Source organism: Thermobia domestica, chromosome 16, assembly GCF_964235325.1.
Source record: "Thermobia domestica chromosome 16, izTheDome1.hap1.1, whole genome shotgun sequence".
In the NCBI taxonomy this organism is placed as follows: Eukaryota; Metazoa; Arthropoda; class Insecta; order Zygentoma; family Lepismatidae; genus Thermobia; species Thermobia domestica.
Window position 1 is genome coordinate 180735315 of NC_137469.1, and position 19761 is coordinate 180755075.

Consider the following 19761-nt stretch of genomic DNA (forward strand, 5'->3'; position numbering starts at 1 on the left):
AAAATAGCCTAAGTGCCAACAGGAATAACGTCGAAATTAGTATCTCGATCTATTTCCATTGAGCCTAGACTACTTTGGCACGATTGGAACGCACAAGTCTATATCACTGCACCAATAGTCTTTGATTTTCGGAAGTCTGTGGTACCCAAAGAGAAACTGTAAACCAAGAAACCCATAAATCTCTTCCACACTTTTGGCTGAATCTTCCTTTGTTTTTGCACGGAATACAAATTGGATTGGTAGACGATGTTATAAATGATATTACTGTCAAAAAATGTCATGAAATAATCAGTAGCGGTGTCCAATGAATAGAATATTTCTGTAATGGGACCTTTCTGCAGTGTGAAAATCGGGATAGTTGTGCTTACGTCCTACTTCCGCCATTTTCTTGCTATTGGAATATTCGATGGAAGCGAACTTTCTTCATCTTCAAAGCAACTTCTGGTTCCCTATCTTCGGGTAATGGCGATTCTTTGGAACAAGAACTTGCCTGTTGACCAGAACTTGGATTTCCATCTTCGTCGTTTGAACCCTCAGGCGTTACAACATTGTCGTCCATCTCTTCCAAGCAAAAAAGGATTTCGTCTGAGGGAAGCAGGAGTCTATGTTCATCCATCTAAAAATGTTAGTATCGTAGGAGAATTACATAAATATTGTACAAATAAGTTAATTTTAGAGCCCTATTTACTCAAATATGCCTAGCCGGTAGCTCAGTCGGTAGGGTGGCCGACTGCCAATCCATCTACTTCGGTTCAATTTCCAGTGGGTGTAGTAGAGGAACCTTTCACTTCAGGCCTTAAGTCCCAGAGTAGTGCTCTCAAACGGGTCGGGTCAGGTCAGAGAAGCTCGAGTAACTTGTCGGGTCAAGTCAGAGCTACTCGGGTCCCAGGTCGGACCGGGTAGGACCTTGACCCGACCCGTTGAGAGCAATATCCCAGAGGTTCACTCATCCTCTAAAAGTGAGTGCTGAGGAAAACCGGAATCAAATCAGTCGAGAAGGTTACTCAATGCGGCTGGGAATAGCGGCATACTGACCACGTGCACCCTTCAGAAAAGGCGCTTAGCTGGCCCTGGTCCTAACAGGCTGTTGCGCCGTATGTTCATTTTATTTACACTAATGTTACTGAGGAATCTAGTAGAAACTTAAAAATTTACTATCACAACCGGAAGTGTGATTGCTCATCAGATTGTGTCTCAAACTCTCACCACGGGTACCTTGCTGGTCGCGCCAATAAAACACCTGAATGTATTGATGGGTGCATTATTGGCGCGACCAGCATGGGAAGATTGACCATCAGATGCTCTCCCGAACATTCCCTATTTACTTTGACTTGATTACGATATCCATTTTTCAGATCATTTCCAAATATACATTATGTTATATTTAAAAAATCATGGAGACGAATGCCCCCTAAACCCCTGTCCACATACGCCACTGCTTGCATCTGAGTCAGATATATCCATGCTTCATTCATTCAAAGAAGCTGCAAACACATTTCACATTACATGGAGAAGTTTACTCAATTCTCCCATAAAAATCACAAAAACAAGTAAAATGAGCCAATAATCTATTTTTCCAGCCCGGACGGTACTTCAAAGGCAAGAATCAACAATTGGCTTTCTCGTACACAATCATCAAATGATTCCGAAACTGAACAATGAATACATTAATACCGAGTACGTTGATAAAAATAAAAAATATCTGAGCACCTATCTGTTTTAGTTAACTCTCCAGGACCTTTCAAATCCTTAGTAGCCAAAACTGCGTGGCACCCTTTCTGAATTGCTGAAACAAAATGTCTTTGGCGGGGAAAATATTTCTTCTACATCGTGCAGCCAGTTGTTAGTCGTATTGCAAAACAGAGTGAAGCGTTACCAAGAAGTACCGTTCGAACACAACGTACGAATGATTTTCTATAACGTTTTCTTTCTGCATGTACTTAAAAGTACCGACAGTAAATAAAGGGTTAAAACAATGCATTTAAAGAACATATTTCCCTAATATTTTTAGTGACTTTTGCGTCAAATTCCTGGCAACACTGTAGATATGACAACACTGTAGTTCGCGATAGTCGTAATAGGATTTCATAATGAATTAGTTCAGCGCTGCTGTGCTTTATGCTGAATTTTCGAACTAAAAATTTCCTGATGTTAAATTCATATTCCCAAAATTTCAAATCCAATTCAGAGACATTTGCATTCGAAATACATTGATGCGAATCATAATATGGGAGTTCCACAAGCTTAAATCGTATTTTGTGAAGGTAATATTTCCTTTGATAGAATCCACATATTTGTAAAATTTGGGCGTTACTCGAGTAGACGCCATAAAAAAATTTTGACTCATTTCCTATATTTTCAGGTTAAGTAAGAGCTTTGTATTTCTATTAGCAGAGATTGCACTAAATGAGCAGTTCTATTACTACTTGCATATTGATTTGAGAACGGTTCAGTAAATACAATGTGAACATACGACATAGAAACTAGTGCATAAAATACCAACGCCACTAAAAAGCACGAACGCTATCTAAATGAGTCGCAGCACGGGCCCCGAGAGAGTGCGTCCATAGGGAGCAGACGCGTTAGCGACGAGAGGTACACGCATAAGGGGCGGTAGTGGAAGAACATACACATGCAATAATTTCATTATTACACAAAATTCCTTTTAATACGCAGTGCACTGACAGCAATTACTTATATTCATACTCTCATTCTTTCACTGAAAATGTTTCACATTGCATTTTACTTATAAACTTTCTATTTGGCAGGGGGGGCGCGGTGGCTCAGTGGTAGAGCGTTCACCTCCGGTGCTTGGGGTCCCTGGTTCGATCCCAGCTTGCGCCGTGTGAACTTTGTGGTGGACAAACACCGTGCTCGTGGGTTTTCTCGGGGTTCTCCAGTTTCCTCCCACTTTCTTCATTCCACCATTTCACTCATTATCACCGTCTCCGTTAGCCTAACCGGCATAAACATGGGACGTTAAACTTAAAGATTTCATTTCATTTTTTTCTATTTAGCAGGATCCTCTGCTCTGGTAAACACCAAATTTGTAATATTTTAATAAACTATTGTGTAAATAATGTAAATATGTTGTGTTTTTACTTGTGAGATGTGTACGTACGTAAAAATACATCAATGAAATTTGGAGTAGTTAAGCACAATAAGGTATGAAGTAAAAACAATATTTAAAGGGAAGTATCTGAAGTTAATGTAATAACTAATGACGCGCAACAATAGAAGTGTCCAAGAGTGAAGACATTCACATAATTGTGAAATATACGTCAATAATGTGTTACTTTGGAACTCAAACAAGAAAGCAATAAAAACATATCGGAATATGACTTATAACGTCTTTAGTAACGTACAAAATTATAATTTAACACCTAAAGTAAGTAATTTTATGCCATGTGCAGTATTTGGTGCTATCCCAGTTTGTGTATATTTCCCTTCACTTACGCGCCTGTTCCCTACGAACGCACTCCTTCGCTCCCGCTCGGGCCCCTTACTGCCATCCTGCCTTGAATGTGAGATAGCGTTCATGCCTTTTACTGAGAACCTAGCACAAGCTTTATACTGTCTTGTGTACAATCGTTCCTATGTACGTGCTCTGAAACTCCCACTAAATTGAATTTGTATAGAGGAAGGTAAGTCCACATCCCAAAAATGATGTTTAAGATACAAAAAAAGATACTGTGTACAAGAAACATAAAAACTCACAAAAGAAGATTAGGTCTATGTGTTAATAATCATTGGATCTCATGTTGCATCTAGAAGCGAGGCACATAGTGTAATAACAGATCATGAAAACGTGTTAGGAGCTCCTTCGTGGCTAAGCGGTTAGCGTTCGCACCTTTGGCGTGGAAGTTCCGGGTTCGATTCCCGACGGGAGCTCATGTGGTTCGGATTTCACGTTAATCAGTAGGTCCACGTCTCATATAGCTTCGCTGCTGAACGGGACGTTAAACTCAAAATGTGTTAGGTATATTAACTAATACTAACGTTCTTGTTTATTAGTCCCTCGCTAGTATGACTTAATCGATGAATCGTGGGTATATTTAAAAGTAAGGAAAACAAAAGAGAAAATTATAAAATTGTGTAACAAGTACAAGTAATGTACATATTATCGATCTCCAGTCTCTTGACAGACCGTACAATACTTACCATAGCCTACATTCAAAATACAAACATAAACTTTTCATATTAGACGAAGTAAGTGAACTAATAAGAAACCAGGCAAGTGTAAAATGAGATAATAACGTAGAGTTCACAAAAGGACAGACAACATCCTTAGCCTGTTAACAGCCTACTAATAATGCAAATGTAACGTCAAATTACACGGTATACAAGGTAAATCAATTAATAAGAAACCAGTCAAGTAAAATCAGGAAGTATAGTAGAGTACACAACTGAACAAACACCACTTTAGCATCTAAACAGGCTACTAATAATGCAAATGTAACAAGAATAGTTGTAAAAGATGTATCTGGAATTATGAACGCATTTCAGTTCTCCAACCTAAGTTTCACTTTAGTTATGGTATATGAGCTGCTTGAAGTACATAGTGAGAATAATCAAATTTTATCAATAGTAAAAAAAAAAAAAAAAAAAAAAAATGGATATCTGGGACGTGCACCAAAACATTATTAAATGATAATGCGCACTAATAACCTATAGATGCGCACAGGTACTTCTATAGTGAGTTCGCAATCTTGCGATGTTTACATTAACACTAGAACGGCGGATGGGTCATTTTAACGACTTTTTTATTTTCTTACGAAACGGATCGATTTTTTGTGACTTTTACTCGTTTTCTTCAAGAAATATTTGTACTAAGTATCACTGTTATCGACACTTTGCCTTTTGAAATAACAAACAATTATACTAGAACGGCGGCGTGGGTCAATTTTGATCCAACTATTTTGTTAGTGATATTTTGTTGCATTGTAGCAACACTGCTAGCTAGCGTCTATATTTTGCGACCGTGCTTTCTCATAATACTCTCCCATTCCATCTCGTGTTCAAGACCAGCTTCTCAGCAATTTTGTCAGTTTAGTTGGAGTTAGTAATACTTTAGAAAGTCTGTTGATTATTTGAATCTCATTATTTTCGGCCTGATGTGCTATTTCAAACACTCATTATGAGCAAGGAACTGATGACACTGGATGAAATACTTGCAAATTTCAATGACATAAGCGAGTCTGACGCTGAATGCCTTGATATTTCTTCAGATGGAGAGTATCTGCCGAATAACAATGAATATGATGATTCGGATGAAATATTGAAAGAGGAAGAGATAAGCACAGAAAATCATACTTCTGCAAATAAGCGTCGCAAAATAGGTAAGACTATTATTATTATTATTATTATTATTATTAAGCTCAAATTCTATGTCTTACATCGTATCAAAATATTCATAATAATTTCAATCACTTTAACAAAAAATTTGCAAATATTTTGCATGCTATTGTGAAAAAATATAGCCGTTTTTTTTTTTTTTGTTGTTGTTGTTTTTTTTAGTTGGTATCACTATGTTGAAATGTTTCATGAGAAGACGTTTATAGCACAAATAAATAATAATAATAAATAAACCACAGCCATATTCGATCCAATATTGGATGAGACCTCTCTTTGGAGGGAGGACTTGGTCTACTGCTCCCACGCTGACCAGACGGGTTGGGACAAGGTTCCTATATACCAGACGGGTTGGGAGAAGAAAGCCGAAGTCTTCACTGCGATCGCCACTATATGACCGCCCCGGTGGTGTAGTGGTGAACGTGGCTGAGTACGGATTGAGGGATCCCGAGTTCAATTTCCGGCGCTGCCAAGAATTCTTAAACTATTAGTCTGTGGCGTAACCAGAAATTTTAAAGCTACCGAAACCAAAAAGTTTAGAGGTCTAAATGGGAGACAACTTACTTTCTCTTATGTTTGGATAAATTATATTTTAACCAAAGAAGTAGAGTCTAAAGGAATTGTTCAAAAGAACAGGTAGTTTATCATTCTTTTCATGTCAGAGCTTTCATGATTAGAACCTAGCATATCTCATTTATAAAACAATCACTCTATGCTGCCTTTTTCTGGTTTGAACTACTGCAAGTTTACGACTGTGTATGCTATTTTAGGTTATGTCAGGTTATGTGTTTCCACAAATTCTAAATAGGGAGAGGAAAGTTATAAAAATGCATATATGCGTATTACAACCATATTAGTAAAATATTTTTTGTGTAATACGTCACGTTTTTATTTGTGAACAATGTTTTTGTATGACCCTTCTCCTTGTAGAGGAGTGACAACTTTATTTTTTGTAAGACTGTATGTTTAGATGTGTGTAGATTAAGTTAGTTTAGTTCAGTTGAGTCATGCGCTTGAACAAACTATTTAAGAATAATAACTATCTAGGAATTAGAATGATATATAACATTACTATATAATAAACTGACATTGTATATAATACATTCAATAATATCATTCTAATAATATTATATTCATAAAAATAGCATGTTTCTTAAAATTGTATTATTGGCAAAAAAACACATTTATCAATAAATAATAAGCTAGAGTTCAAAGAAGTTTTTTTGTTTTATTGAATGAAAGTCACGTTTTATTATGCAATAAATATTAGTGGTTATAATATAAATATTCAATAAAAATGGAATGGGGCATTTTTGACCCACTCCCGCTGTTCTAGAGAGTATCAAAAACACCGCCGTTCTAGTCTTAATGGTACCCCAGAAGGCAGTGAGAACGTTCTTTCGGAATACAGTAAAACAAACGCTGATATCGTCCTCCCAACTTTTCAATGCATGACACTGTAAAAGAGACATACACATTCAACAGCTGGCGCCCCTAGTAGTAGTATGCGTGTGACAAATTGACAAGGGCGATTACCTGAAAAGCTAAGGAATAGTATTTTTTTTTTTTTTATGCGACGAGACTATAGTATCATTTCTAAGGTACTTAATGGGAAACATGTCCCTAAATTAGATAAAAATCTAAGCACAAAAGAGATAACAGCTGCTCCACTCGTCGATATAATTGGAAACAACTCTTCTGGGGAAGTAGACTATCATATAAACCAATGTAATACATTCAGATTAAAGGTACGGTACTACATAAGAATATACAATCCATAAAAAATAAAATAGATGTACTAGACATATTAATTAGAAATGACAGTGAACTGGACAACCCAGATGTAACTTGTATTAAGGAACACAGGTTGAGGGAAGTTGAATTAGAGTATACAGTCCTACCTAATTATAGATGTGTTGGTGGATTTTGCCGTACTTTCAATAAATCCGGTGGTGCTCTAATGTTTGTGTGGGAAATTAGAGTATAAAGTCAAAAACCACACCATATACCTAAACGAGGATCAAATATTTGAGCATGCACTGATATAAATTGAAAAAATCAAGACACAGATTCATTACAATACTCTTGTCTAGAACATCTGACAGCTCCTTCCCCTTTTCATTGGAAAATTAGAAGGATTCTTAACCCAAGTTAACAAAGAAAATAAACCAATCGTATTATGTGGTGATTTAAACATTGATTTCCTAACACCAACAAATCACTTAATAATATTGTCAAATATTTTACAATCATTCGGTCTACAACACATTATAAACAGTCCAACCAAAACTCTGAACCTTGTATAGATCAAATTATAATAGATAATGAAACAACTTCCTTTATAACAAATAATCTTAACACGTCCCTCTTAGATCATAATCCATTTCGAATAAATATAACACTTGCACCCTAAAACCAGAAATTTCATATTAAAGAATGTAAGTAGGCAAAAAATTTTCGCAAAACGAACGTAACTTCAATATCTAGTTTTCAAGGAAAACTGGAACGAAACATTACTAGAAAATGACGTAAACAACAAATAGAGACAGTCCAATAGTAAAGGCACTATTTCAAAATAGCATTCCCACTTAGCAAAATAAAGGTATATTGTAACGAAACAAGATTTAACTGGGTAACACCAGCCATAATTAATTCCTCCATGAGAAAGAAACAATCACATACAAGTGTGAAAAGAATAACAGGAAATAAGGAATACTTTTATAAATATATATTCTTAAAGCAATGATAAAAGGCAAATAAATTGCATACATCAAATAGAATAATTAAATCAGATAACAAAAGCAGAACCCTTTGGCAAATAGTAAAGGGATAGTGTGTCACATTGTTGCTCAGCCTATGATTTCCCTTCATTGAGTAACACAGTTTTCTACAGCCTTTAGAGCGAAGCATTTGGACAGCCTCTTAAAAATTTGCGTTGTGACTCGTACCAGAAACGACAGTAAAGGGATTTTTCTGCTCCAAGCCAACATAATCATCATCATACGTATTCTGCCATTGTTGGCAGGTCACTTGCCGTAACTGAGAAGCTTCCATTCCACATCAGTTAACCTCTTCGTCTTCACGTATGATATTTTGATTTCAATACTGTTCAGTTTTCCTCACTCTTGCGTATTGTCCAGGTTTCCCTCTCATATAGTACAATAATTCACAAGAAGCATTTTATGAACCTTTTTTTTTCAATTCTTTATTCAAGGACCCAAAAAATAAACTTTTCTTCTTCCTAAAGGATTCTTTCACCAGTTCTATGCCTGCTTTTACCTAGCGTTCCCACTCCACATATCTTTAATAATACTGCGCAGGTATTGACAACTTACAACTATCTTTATTTTCTCCCCTCCTACTTCTATATTTGGCACCGATAGTTTCGTTCAAATCACCATGGCTCATGTCTTTCTAACATTTATTTTCACCCCTTATTCACAGCAGTTCCTCAAATTTAATACATCTTATTCTTTTCAGATTTCGCAACAAGCCCCATATCATCTGCAATTGCTAGGTGCCGCCCTAACCGAGTGGTCTAAACCGTTCGACTATAGATTGTATTTCCTTTTGAAAGTTAGTTCGAATCCCGCTACCGTACGATGATTTTTCTTCACTTTCCTCCAAGTTTCTGTTTCTTCCTGTCGGATTCGATTAAGTAGAATTCACAATAGAAAGAAAAAGGCTGTGTAGAGATTGTATAAGAAGCATTTAATTTCGTTTATTTATTGACTAAGCTAGACATGTGATAAAGGTAACTATAATTTCATTATTATTACTGTTATTCTTAAAGTAAGAATTCCAAGACGAATATATCCAGTGTTTACTTAAATTTTAATTAATTGCGAATATACACTCGTTCAATATATATTTCCGAGATTTTGATTTTGGAAATTGTATATATATATATATATATATATATATATATATATATATATATATATATACAACGTTCAATAGTAAAAATATATCAGCAAGACACTGATTAATTAATTGGGTAGCAATAAATCTTTCCGTATCAAATAGACTAGTCCTTTGATATTATAATTGTTAATCGAGGTAGGGTGTATGAATATGAATCCAGATGCGGAAGCAATTCCCCCTAAGTCAGTATGAGTCTGCCCTCTACCAGATTCCTGATTAGCAAATAATATCGCAATAAAATTAAAAAGGGTATTGTAAGTGTGGAAATAGATTACAAATCTCTAAGAAAGGTTGGGACTTCCCTCTACCTCTTCCTATCGATATACTTGACGTGAAAAATAAATACCTATGTAGAAATACCACGCAGGGTTCTGGGCCTTAAATTTGATTTTGCTAGAGTGGATAAATAGCATATAGTGTTTATACTGTTTTGCTATGGTAATAGCATTATGACAGAAGCAGGGAAATTACATATAATTCAATAATTCATTACTACCATTCTAGCCCCTAACATTGAACTCTGAACTACATCACTGAAATCTATAATGTCTGAACTATAATCTAACCAAATTTTCCGATTCATAGTTTGTGTAGGGTAGACTAAAAGAAAGACGCTGTTTCTAATGTCCCTCCATCTGTTTCTTGAGAAGTTCTGTCAAGCTCTCTGACCAATATAATAGCAATCAAAGACAAATTTTGCGCGTTGATATCGAAGAAGTGCTACCGTCGCGAGGTGCACGATTCGGTCTTCTTTTTTGCGAATCCCAAAAATAAAAAACACTTTAAAAAACCAACACTCAAGCTCCCAAGAGGATTGTCGTGGAAGATTTTGGATAGTGAACACCATTTCTCCCCAAAATTTTCAGGATGGGGTTCTAAAATATTAATTTAAAGAAAGTACCACTAAAACTTAACAAACAACTGATTATAGATCGTTTCCCTCCAATGTTCGAGCACTGATTTAGCCCACAATTAATATAATCTTTAGAAAAATGCCATTCAGTTCGGGTACGCTTAATGTTGCTGTTATATGGGGCCTTATTTAGCTTGGCCGGGTAATTGAAAAACATCGCAAGTTCACACTAAATATTCTATTCGGTACTCACCCAAGTTAAGGTAATAACTTGACTGTTAAACTAAATAGAGCCTTATTTTAAAACTACTCATATAGCAAATGTGCATATGTATTGTTATTGGATGAAACTTTTTCTTCACACATTGCCATCTGCAGAAAAAGTAGCGGGCGTTCGCGAAATTGAAGAAGGAGATTGAAATGGCAACTCCTTTCTTATTTACGCTTACTTATGCCAGAATGAAGGTAGTATTTCTCTCTAATAATTGCACAATTTTCTGCTTTTTACAAAAATTGTTTTCCAGAGCTTTGGAAACTATTTTCCATTATCAACTTTCTACGTTAATAGCGATTGCACGAAAATAAACTGTTGTTGTGTAATCAATTAATTCTAAGTATTTCTATTATTAATTGTCTGTCTTATGTCTTTCATATTGGCGTACATTTTCCCATTGTATGGAGTTATTATCCTAAAACTATTGCTAAATTGTTTCTTTCATTTCTTTGTCAGATTTCTGATTTCTTCATCAAGCTCAGTTTAGAAGCTTTTGCTGTATACAGGTATTCTTCGGAACTATTATCTTCCTTTAATATCATCAAAATATTAAGTCTTTAGTTTAATTTGAAACAATTATACTCTGTACAATAAAGAAATCAAATTATTGTTGAAAATAAATATTTCTGAACACAACTTTGTTTACTTACACCTAAACAGCAACACCATTCTGTTCGCCTTTACGTCTTACAGTTGAGCCGCATCATAAGCTCTTGAGATTTAAATGTCCAGTATTTTTCCCATTAAGTTTTGAGTGTGCAAAATGCAGGGTATAAAATTATTTATATTAACAATAATAGACCCTTTATTGTGATGACTTTATATATAAAAATATGTAAAACTGTTTGCCAAACCATGACTCTAAATTACTGTAACAAGTTGTGCTTTATCGTTTAGAAAATAATCTTGTTTTATCATTTTCAGTCTTAGATGATGGTTTTCGCTACAAATCGAAGCTAAACTTTCACTTGTTACATACACATGCTGACGGAGTACGTCCCATATCCCATATACCATAAAACCAACAGACCCAGAAAAAATCCCTTTTTGGTAGCAGTTAATCCACATGAATCCACGTCAAACTATGCTTCGTCCTCTATTACAAAAAAACCAATAACCACGTAATCCTCCATCCTCAGGAAATCGAAATTTTGTAAATTCTGCGCAAAATTCGACTAGTATAATTGAAGCACTTTTTGGAATTTTTCATTGCACCTGCTATTATTGCACTTTTCAACGAAAAATATAAAAGCACTAAGATGTGGGGCAAGGTGGCATGTAGCTTGCATAACATTGTTCAATATAAACGTGTACGAGAGAGTTACAAATATCCGAGGGTATCCTAATGGACAGTTGTTAGTTCTGTCATCAGCCGTAAATAAAAGCAGATTTTTATTTTTACTAATTCATGGATACTTCAAATTTTGCCTGCAATTGAACTAATGAAATAGCTTCTTGGCCGTGGTTTATAATCATTCTAATAATTATCTGAAATTATTTTGTAAAAGCCGACAAAATGAAATGGTAAAAAGTATTGAATAATATTTAAAAGAGGAAAGTTTCTACGGTTTTTCAAGAAGTAAGTTTTATTCGAATTGTCAGTTCTTTCATCATTTGTCACCAATTTGCATAGAATGGTTTCTAAGTAATCTTAAGTAATATACGAATGGACTAGCCAAGTTTTACAATTGTTCAAGAATAGGATGTTACAGAGTGACTAATAATATATTGTTAATACTTTCAGACTTTTACTTCGCTTAGTCGCTGAGTGCTTCAGATTTCAAATATCCAATGTGAGCAATTTCTGTGTTAACTGAATTTTTTTCCATACTTTCAATATGGCCTTAATTAAAGTTGAAAACAAAACAGAAAATGAATCTGTTAGACATTGCAACTATAAACTAAATAGTAGCAATAAAAGTCGATTCGAAAATACTCTGTCAACATGTTCGATGTCACATTTGAAACGCACAACAGAAGGAGGAAAAGGAGTGGAGAGATATAATATCATTAAACCTGTCTTGTTGAAAGAAACTTTAATACCAAAGTTTAGATTCCAATTAGAAGGTAATGAGGATGGTACAATAGCAGACTGGAAACTAAATTCAAGAGCAATATGCTTGGTAAAGCGCTTAACAGTGTCTGATTTTCCCTACAATATTAAAGCTTTGCATAAGGACTTAGGATTTTTAAAGACAAAAGTCAGTGATGTTAGATTTTCTACGGAAGCATCAAGCAAAAACATGTCTTGCGTCAATGAAGATCACACACAGGAGAATATTCAAGAAAATAGTTGCCAAGAAATACGCTGCAATATTCAAGAAATCAGGTTTGTTTTCATGCACATTTTTCAACGTTGTGTTTTATATAAATAATTTCCCAGACTTTGAAATATCCTTACTTCTTCTTCCTTTATGTAATGTTGTGAATTGTGAATTGTCTCATATTTGAAATAGTGTTTATACGTACTGTTTTATTTAATGCATTTAATGTACTATTCATGTTACTGTTTCAGTGGTCCTTGACACTTTCCTCGGCAGGTCGGAAAATTACTGGCAAACTATCGTAGTCATATTATTTTATTAACTCTCCTTGGACAAGGGTCTTCCTATTTTGGAATTACTTATTCTAGTGGAGAAACATTTCCAGAAGTCTCCTGAGCACTTGTGTAATTTTTGGCTAGTTTCAAAAAACTTTACTCACTACTAATAGGAACATTCGGAAGATCCTATTGTAATATTGTGTGTATGATAAATGTTAATTAAAATTTAATGAGTGGACAGTTTTTTTAACCTTGTAATATGTACAACATAAATGTTTACGTGATACACTAAAGTGTTTAGCTAGCACATAACGATGTAGTACTATATGACGATACGAGTTCTAGCGAATTAACATGTCCGTATGAATTAAAAGAGGCAAGAGTAAATTCTGAGAAGTGAGGTGGATTGCTCGTAAGTTCCTTAATTCTCTGAGGAAAGTGACAGGGTATACGAAAACAATACAAGTAAAAGGTGAAGTAAATAACAGAGTACGTATGCAAGTCATCTTTCTTTGCTTACTTTACACTAGGCCAATGTGGTAGCCAACAATTAAATAAATAAAACATTGGCACATCCGGAAATTCTAGCTTTAGAAGATTTAACTGCGTACTCGATTATGTTTGGTGACACCAAAAATTGTAAACGCAGATTGTTATAGTCTTTTGTGAGCGTAACTCACTTAAAACTCGAAAATTGTTAAAACTCTGGAAACTGTTTATTTAAAATTCAGATTTTCATTAATTTAAAACTCATCTGTTTAAATCTCAATGAAAGGAAATAACTCTGCAGCTTTAAGGAAAGTGCAGCCTGTTTTATTATTGAATTTTTACTAAATTTACACTGAAACATGTCTTATCTTACCCTAAAATTGACACTTTCATTTAATCTGATGTGAATCAAAACTAATACGCCCCATCGGGATACTTGAAAATTTCTCGTAAACTTGTTTTGTGAGATGATATGAATATACCCTTTTCCTTGAATAATTTCAGTACCACAAAATAGGCTCTATATAAAGCATACTCTTTTTTATCTTAAAAACACTTGTTACATTATTTTTTTAAATGTGTGTGTAGGAAAGAGTTAGATTCACTTCCTCGTTATCATTTGGTTTAAAGTCAAGTTCTAAGGATAGTTAGAAGAAAACTCAGACAAAAGTACGCAGTATTGCAACAAATAAAACACCTCTTATTATCATTATCGAGAAACATATTTATTTCAGTGGGAGGGAACAAATTCATTTCCTCATTCTCAAATGATTGTAAACGCAAGCGATGGAGATGCTTGTTTACGCTCTGTATTAAATCAAAATTTTTTACGAAATATATATATATTCAGAGAGAGGCAGGGGTCTATGTATAAATATAATAAATCGAGGATTTATATTTATTCATTCCTTGTTGGAGATATATTCAAAAAATTGTCCCTCGTATCCCTCCTTCTTCACCGACTTTATTCAGTGAGGATAATCACGAAAGGTGAAAAATTGCCATATCCTCAGTATGCCGCAGATTCTCATTATTATTTTTGGTAAAAACTTTCAAAGAAAGATATTGGTTCACCTTTGACTTTCAACTGACTCATCTCAAACAATTACCATGATTGGATGACTCAGAAAGAATGAACGCCATATATCTTTAAGATCGAATAATATTTTGGAAAGTTGTGTAGTAATGTTATTTTCTTATCATTATCTAAGTTAGAAACCTTGGTAGTCAGGAACATAAAGTTCTTACTCTCTTATTTTTAAAATATTTCAACAGGAAGGTACGTACTATTAGAAGCTCTAAAAATGAAACGCTATATTGTATGAAATTATAACATTCTTTTTCCTTCCTCTAGTATATAGGAAAAAAATTTTAAGATAGATTTTACGTTTCCACACTTTCGACGTAATTTAGATTTTTGACGGACTTCGAACGAAAACAGTAAACCTTATTCCTAAAATTGGAAGAAGAAATATACCACATTTTACTAAATTTCGAAGTCGAATGCTAAAAGTATGTATCACCTATGGATGCTGTGTATTGCAGGAAATAAATGAATTTTCCTTCTTTTATAATTAAATATACAAATATTCCTTAGGATATCACTGCTAAAACCAACTAATAGAAGTAATTCTTAGCTCCCTAAAGACACAGCTTTTTACCGTGGTATTATATATACACAGAGTGACTGGTAATTCGATGCATTCATTACAAGGGTATATTCTACTAGCACTTTGAAACATTTTCAATTATATGAACCGGGGATTGCAGATTAATAATTTCTGAGTGGTTTTAACATGTGTGATTTCTTTGAAATTTGCTGGCTAATTAGAGGTGCCGGAAAATTTTACCCTGACTCACTTGCAGATATCGTAGAGCGATAACATTTTACATGTATAACTGTGCGTACTTGTGTCGATCATGTGTAATGTACAACTCGTAATTCTTCACCGTTCCTGTATTATAGTTCCAAACGTGAAGTAAGGTGTAGTGGTATAAAATCCATTACTGCACCTCAAAAACCACCATGGCAACATCGCAGATTTATTTGCCCAAAGAGGTGATTGCATGGTTGGGAAGAAGTGGAATGAAGATGGTGTGTGATCAAGAGAAACAAGAACTATGACGGATTTCATATCCAAGATCGTTCACCTGTCTCGCCAAGATTCGAGCAGTGGACGATGCGTTGTTTCCCAAAGACGGATGTTTTTTCTTAGCATGCCACGCTCTGGGATTTCACAGAATCTCATAACGCACGCAGCAGTGAGACATAGCATAGCCTTGTAATTCTGATACCCTGTACCTGGAAAGCAAGTAGTAAAACCCCATTCTGATCCCAAATAAACGTGATTATCACTTTGCTCGCTCAGAGTTTAACAGACTTCCTTTGGTGATAGTGCGTCGGCATGCACGCATGACTAGGGTCTTATGCATGTATTTATGCAATTAAATTACTCAGGAAAGGGTTCGGACCTGCAGCTCGGGAGTCACATCGGTCCTCTAGGTGGGTCGGATTTAGGAAGGCCAAGCTACAATTCCGGCCTTCGCTTAGTGATAGTGAAGGAAACGAGGGCAAACCTTGTCAAGCCAATCACAACGTGCAGACGTAATACCACCAAGTCTGTGTTCAACTCTGAGCGACCAAAGTGAAGATCGCGTTTATTTCCGATCAGTGTGGGATATAACTACTTGCTTTCCGAGCAAGGGGTATCAGAATTTTCAGGATATACTTAGCCTCATTGGTGCGTTCGTTGTTGGATTCTGTGGAATCGCAGAGCGTGGCATGATGAGAAAAGATGTCCGCCTCTTGGAAAACAATGCACTGATTCACCAGCCTTATCTTGGCCAGGCCAATGGACGAACCTGGGTATGAAATCCGTCATAGTTCGCGTTTTCTCCTGCCCACACACCATTTTCATTCCACCTCTTCCCAACCATGTAGCCATTTCCTAGGGGCAAGTACATCTGCGATGTTGTCACATTGATTTCTGAGTTGCAGTAATGAATTTTATACCACCACACCCTACTTCACGTTCGGATCTATAACACAGCAACGGTGGAGAGATAAGAAGTGTAGATAACCGCATGACATACACAGGTATGTACAGTTATACATGTAAAATTTCATCGCTCAACGATATGCGAAAGTGGGTCAGGGTTAAATTTTCTGGCGCACTTCTCATTAGCCGGCAAATTTCAAAGAAATTGCACATGTTCAAATTACTAAGAAACTATTGTTCTGCGACCCCCGGTTCATATAGGTGAAAATGTTCCGAAGTACCTGTTCAATATCCCCTTGCAAGGTATGCATCGAATTACCATCGGTGAGGAAAGTCAAAAATTTTGGGAGGTGACAGGGAAGGTCATTCTAAGCAAAATGCTTATGTGAACATGGGACCTGTTCCCCCTCGTTAAGGAGATAGAAGTGGGGATAACTATTTTGCCTCTTACACTTGCCGAGTTTCTTTGAAACATTCTAGCACACCTTGTAGTTAGGGTTATGTTATGTATTATACCCCGTTTGAAAGCTAATAAAACAGGCTTACAGATGGTATACAGATTGTCCCAGTACTGCATACAAGAGGGAAGAAACGGAGAGGATTTTTTCGAATTTCTCTATAAAATTCCTTTTTTAAAACAATTTTGCACTGTTCTTGAGTGGAAATACTGTCTCCAGAGGAACAGTATTTGATTAGACGAAAATGGTATTGTATACCAAAGATCCAAGTGCGGTGTTCAGTTTTTAGCCTCATTTAAAATGTATAAAGAAAGCATTCTTCCTAACTCCACTACCTCCTTACTCTAATAACTCAACAATGTTCCAACTTTCCATAGATGACAGTGGTTACGAATATTAATAAACGAATGTTTTTATGCAAAATTGGAAATACAGTGCTATTCCCTAACATACATTTCTATGCGGGAACACTAATAAAAGTTCTAAAGAACAGATGTCAGTGAAACAAAACCCACTTGAATTAAAGTTTCGTACAACATACTACACCAAAATGTCCATTGCAATAAGGCTGTCGAAATCATAAATAATTACATCCAATGCACACATACATTTTGCTTGTCCCACATACAGCCCTATTGCAGAAGAGTTGCCACTGTTATGCCAAATTCCCTCAATATCTTCACTCCCAAGTTTCCTCATCAGTGGATGGGTCGCGGACGACGGAGGTCGTTTATTCACTGTCCGCCACGCTCCCTGAATCTTACACCTTTGTATTTTTGCTTCTCGGTGGCTGAAGGGCGTTATATACAGACGAAAGGCCAACCCTCACAATAGAGTTAATTCAGATCATTTTAGAGACATTCAACACCGTCAAAGAACACCGAGAAGACATCCATCGGGCAACATTTCATGTATTGTCGCGCAGTGCAAGTGCATTGAATAGAATGGTGATATCTTTGAACATTTGCTGCAGGCCCAAAATAATACGTTTGTTGCAGATTGACGCTAATAGGGTTACGTTTCTGTCTATGCGTTAGAAATAATTATTGTTTATGTATTAGAAGTATTTGTATTAAAAGTAATTATTTATGATTTCGACAACCCTTTTGCAATGGACATTCTGGTGTAGTATGTTGTACATAAACTTTAATTCAAGTGGGTTTTCTTTCACTGACATCTGTTGTTTAGAACTGTAATTAGTATTCCCCCATAGAAATGTAGAGCAGTCGTATGCTAGGGAACAGTATTGTATTACAATTTTGCATAAAAACATTCACTATCATTGTCATCTATGGAAAGTTAGAACATTATTAAATTATGAGAATAAGGAGGTAGTGGAGTTCGGAAGAATGCTTTTTTTTTTTTTTTTTTACATCTTTAAATGAAGCTAAAAACTTAACACCTCACCTGGATCTTTGGTACACAATATCATTTTTGTCTAACCAAATTTTGTTCCTCTAGCGACAGGGCTTCCACTCAAGAACAGTGAGAAATTGTTTTAAAAAGGAAATTTTATAAGGAAATTCGAAAAATTCCTCTCCGTTATTTCCCTCTTGTATGCAGTACTGAGACAATCTATAAGTCTGTTTCATTAGCTTTCAAACGAGGTATAATATGTAACATAACCCTAACTATAAGGTGTGCTAGAATGTTTTAAACGAAAATCGAAAAGTGCAAGAGCCAAAAAGTTATCCCCACCTCTATCTGCCGAAAGAAGAGGAACAGGTCCCATGTTCACGTAAGCATTTTTGCATATAAGGACCTATCACCTCCTAAATCTTTTACTTTCATAACCGAACACCCTATATATATATAGACAGAGAGAGAGAGAGAGGGAGAGAGATAGAAAAAGATAGATAGATAGATAGATATTAGGGCAGAGCGAAAAATCACTTTTTGTATATCGAAAACACAATAGTGCGAAAAATATATCAATTAATATTGATAATTCCGGTGGCGAATCGCCAAACAAGATTTTGTAGCTTTATAGGGTATACAAACCCGTTGCACACACCACTCTTTTGTTTCTACGGTAAATCAACAAAAATGTCTATATTTCTTAGCTTAAGCAGTCTATAAAATTTAATAAATACTTTCTCCATGATTTAGGCACAATTGGAGTCACACAGTAGCCAATTTGATCAAAAAAACCTCTTTAATACAAAATAAATATTTCTTCCGCACCTCTCTCCTTGGTTCGCTGAAACAACCTTGGACTCACTACGAAGACGTGGTTGCAGATCGGGTCTTGCCCATACCATCCATATACTCGTGTTACAAAATATATTTATGGTTCATTGCAGAGCATAGTTTGCATTTGTCTCTAGTTTTTGGTTTACACATCGGGATTTTAGTTTAAATCTCATAAAACTATCTCTGCCACAAACTGCTGCAGATGCTTCTGTTACAAGCCTCACGCAGCGTTCTGTACTGTAGATGTGAGGCATATTTAAGAGCTCTTTTTATGCTTAGATCTTCACGGTTATTACTGTAGATTTCAAGTTGTTTGTTGGAAAATAATGACAGCGCTGGAGGAGGCTTCACTTCAACTGATTCTCAATTAATAAGGTATGTATATTTCTTTGAATTGAAATTGAGCTTTCGTAGAATATTTTTTCTTACAAGTGACTAATTGTCTACATTTAACAGGTCGTCCTCGTTTCGTCTTCGTACTGTTGCTGCTGTTATTATCTTTACTCTTCTCGTTTCTAACCTTTCCTCATGCGTTGACTATCTTTCTCCATTCCTGTTTTCTGACGTGAAGTCTTCCATCGTCAAGCGTACAAAGAAATATATTCTTCGTGTGAGCGAAATAACTGTTATTTTGGATTACTTCTTGAACCAATTGTTGCTTCTTGTGTGGTAGGTAT

The 19761-nt window shown here is 35.5% G+C and overlaps 1 protein-coding gene across 1 annotated transcript in view; it reads left to right on the forward strand.

Moving 5' to 3' along the window:
• The first annotated feature begins 2072 nt into the window (after positions 1–2072).
• The window catches only part of LOC145673526 (uncharacterized), a 43761-nt gene continuing 26072 nt past the window's right edge, over positions 2073–19761 (forward strand). The window contains exons 1-2 of the mRNA XM_081743308.1: positions 2073–2264; positions 12148–12732. Of these exons, the coding sequence (XP_081599434.1) occupies positions 12242–12732 (491 nt within the window). The 5' untranslated portion in view covers positions 2073–2264; positions 12148–12241. The remainder of the gene's footprint in view (positions 2265–12147; positions 12733–19761) is intronic.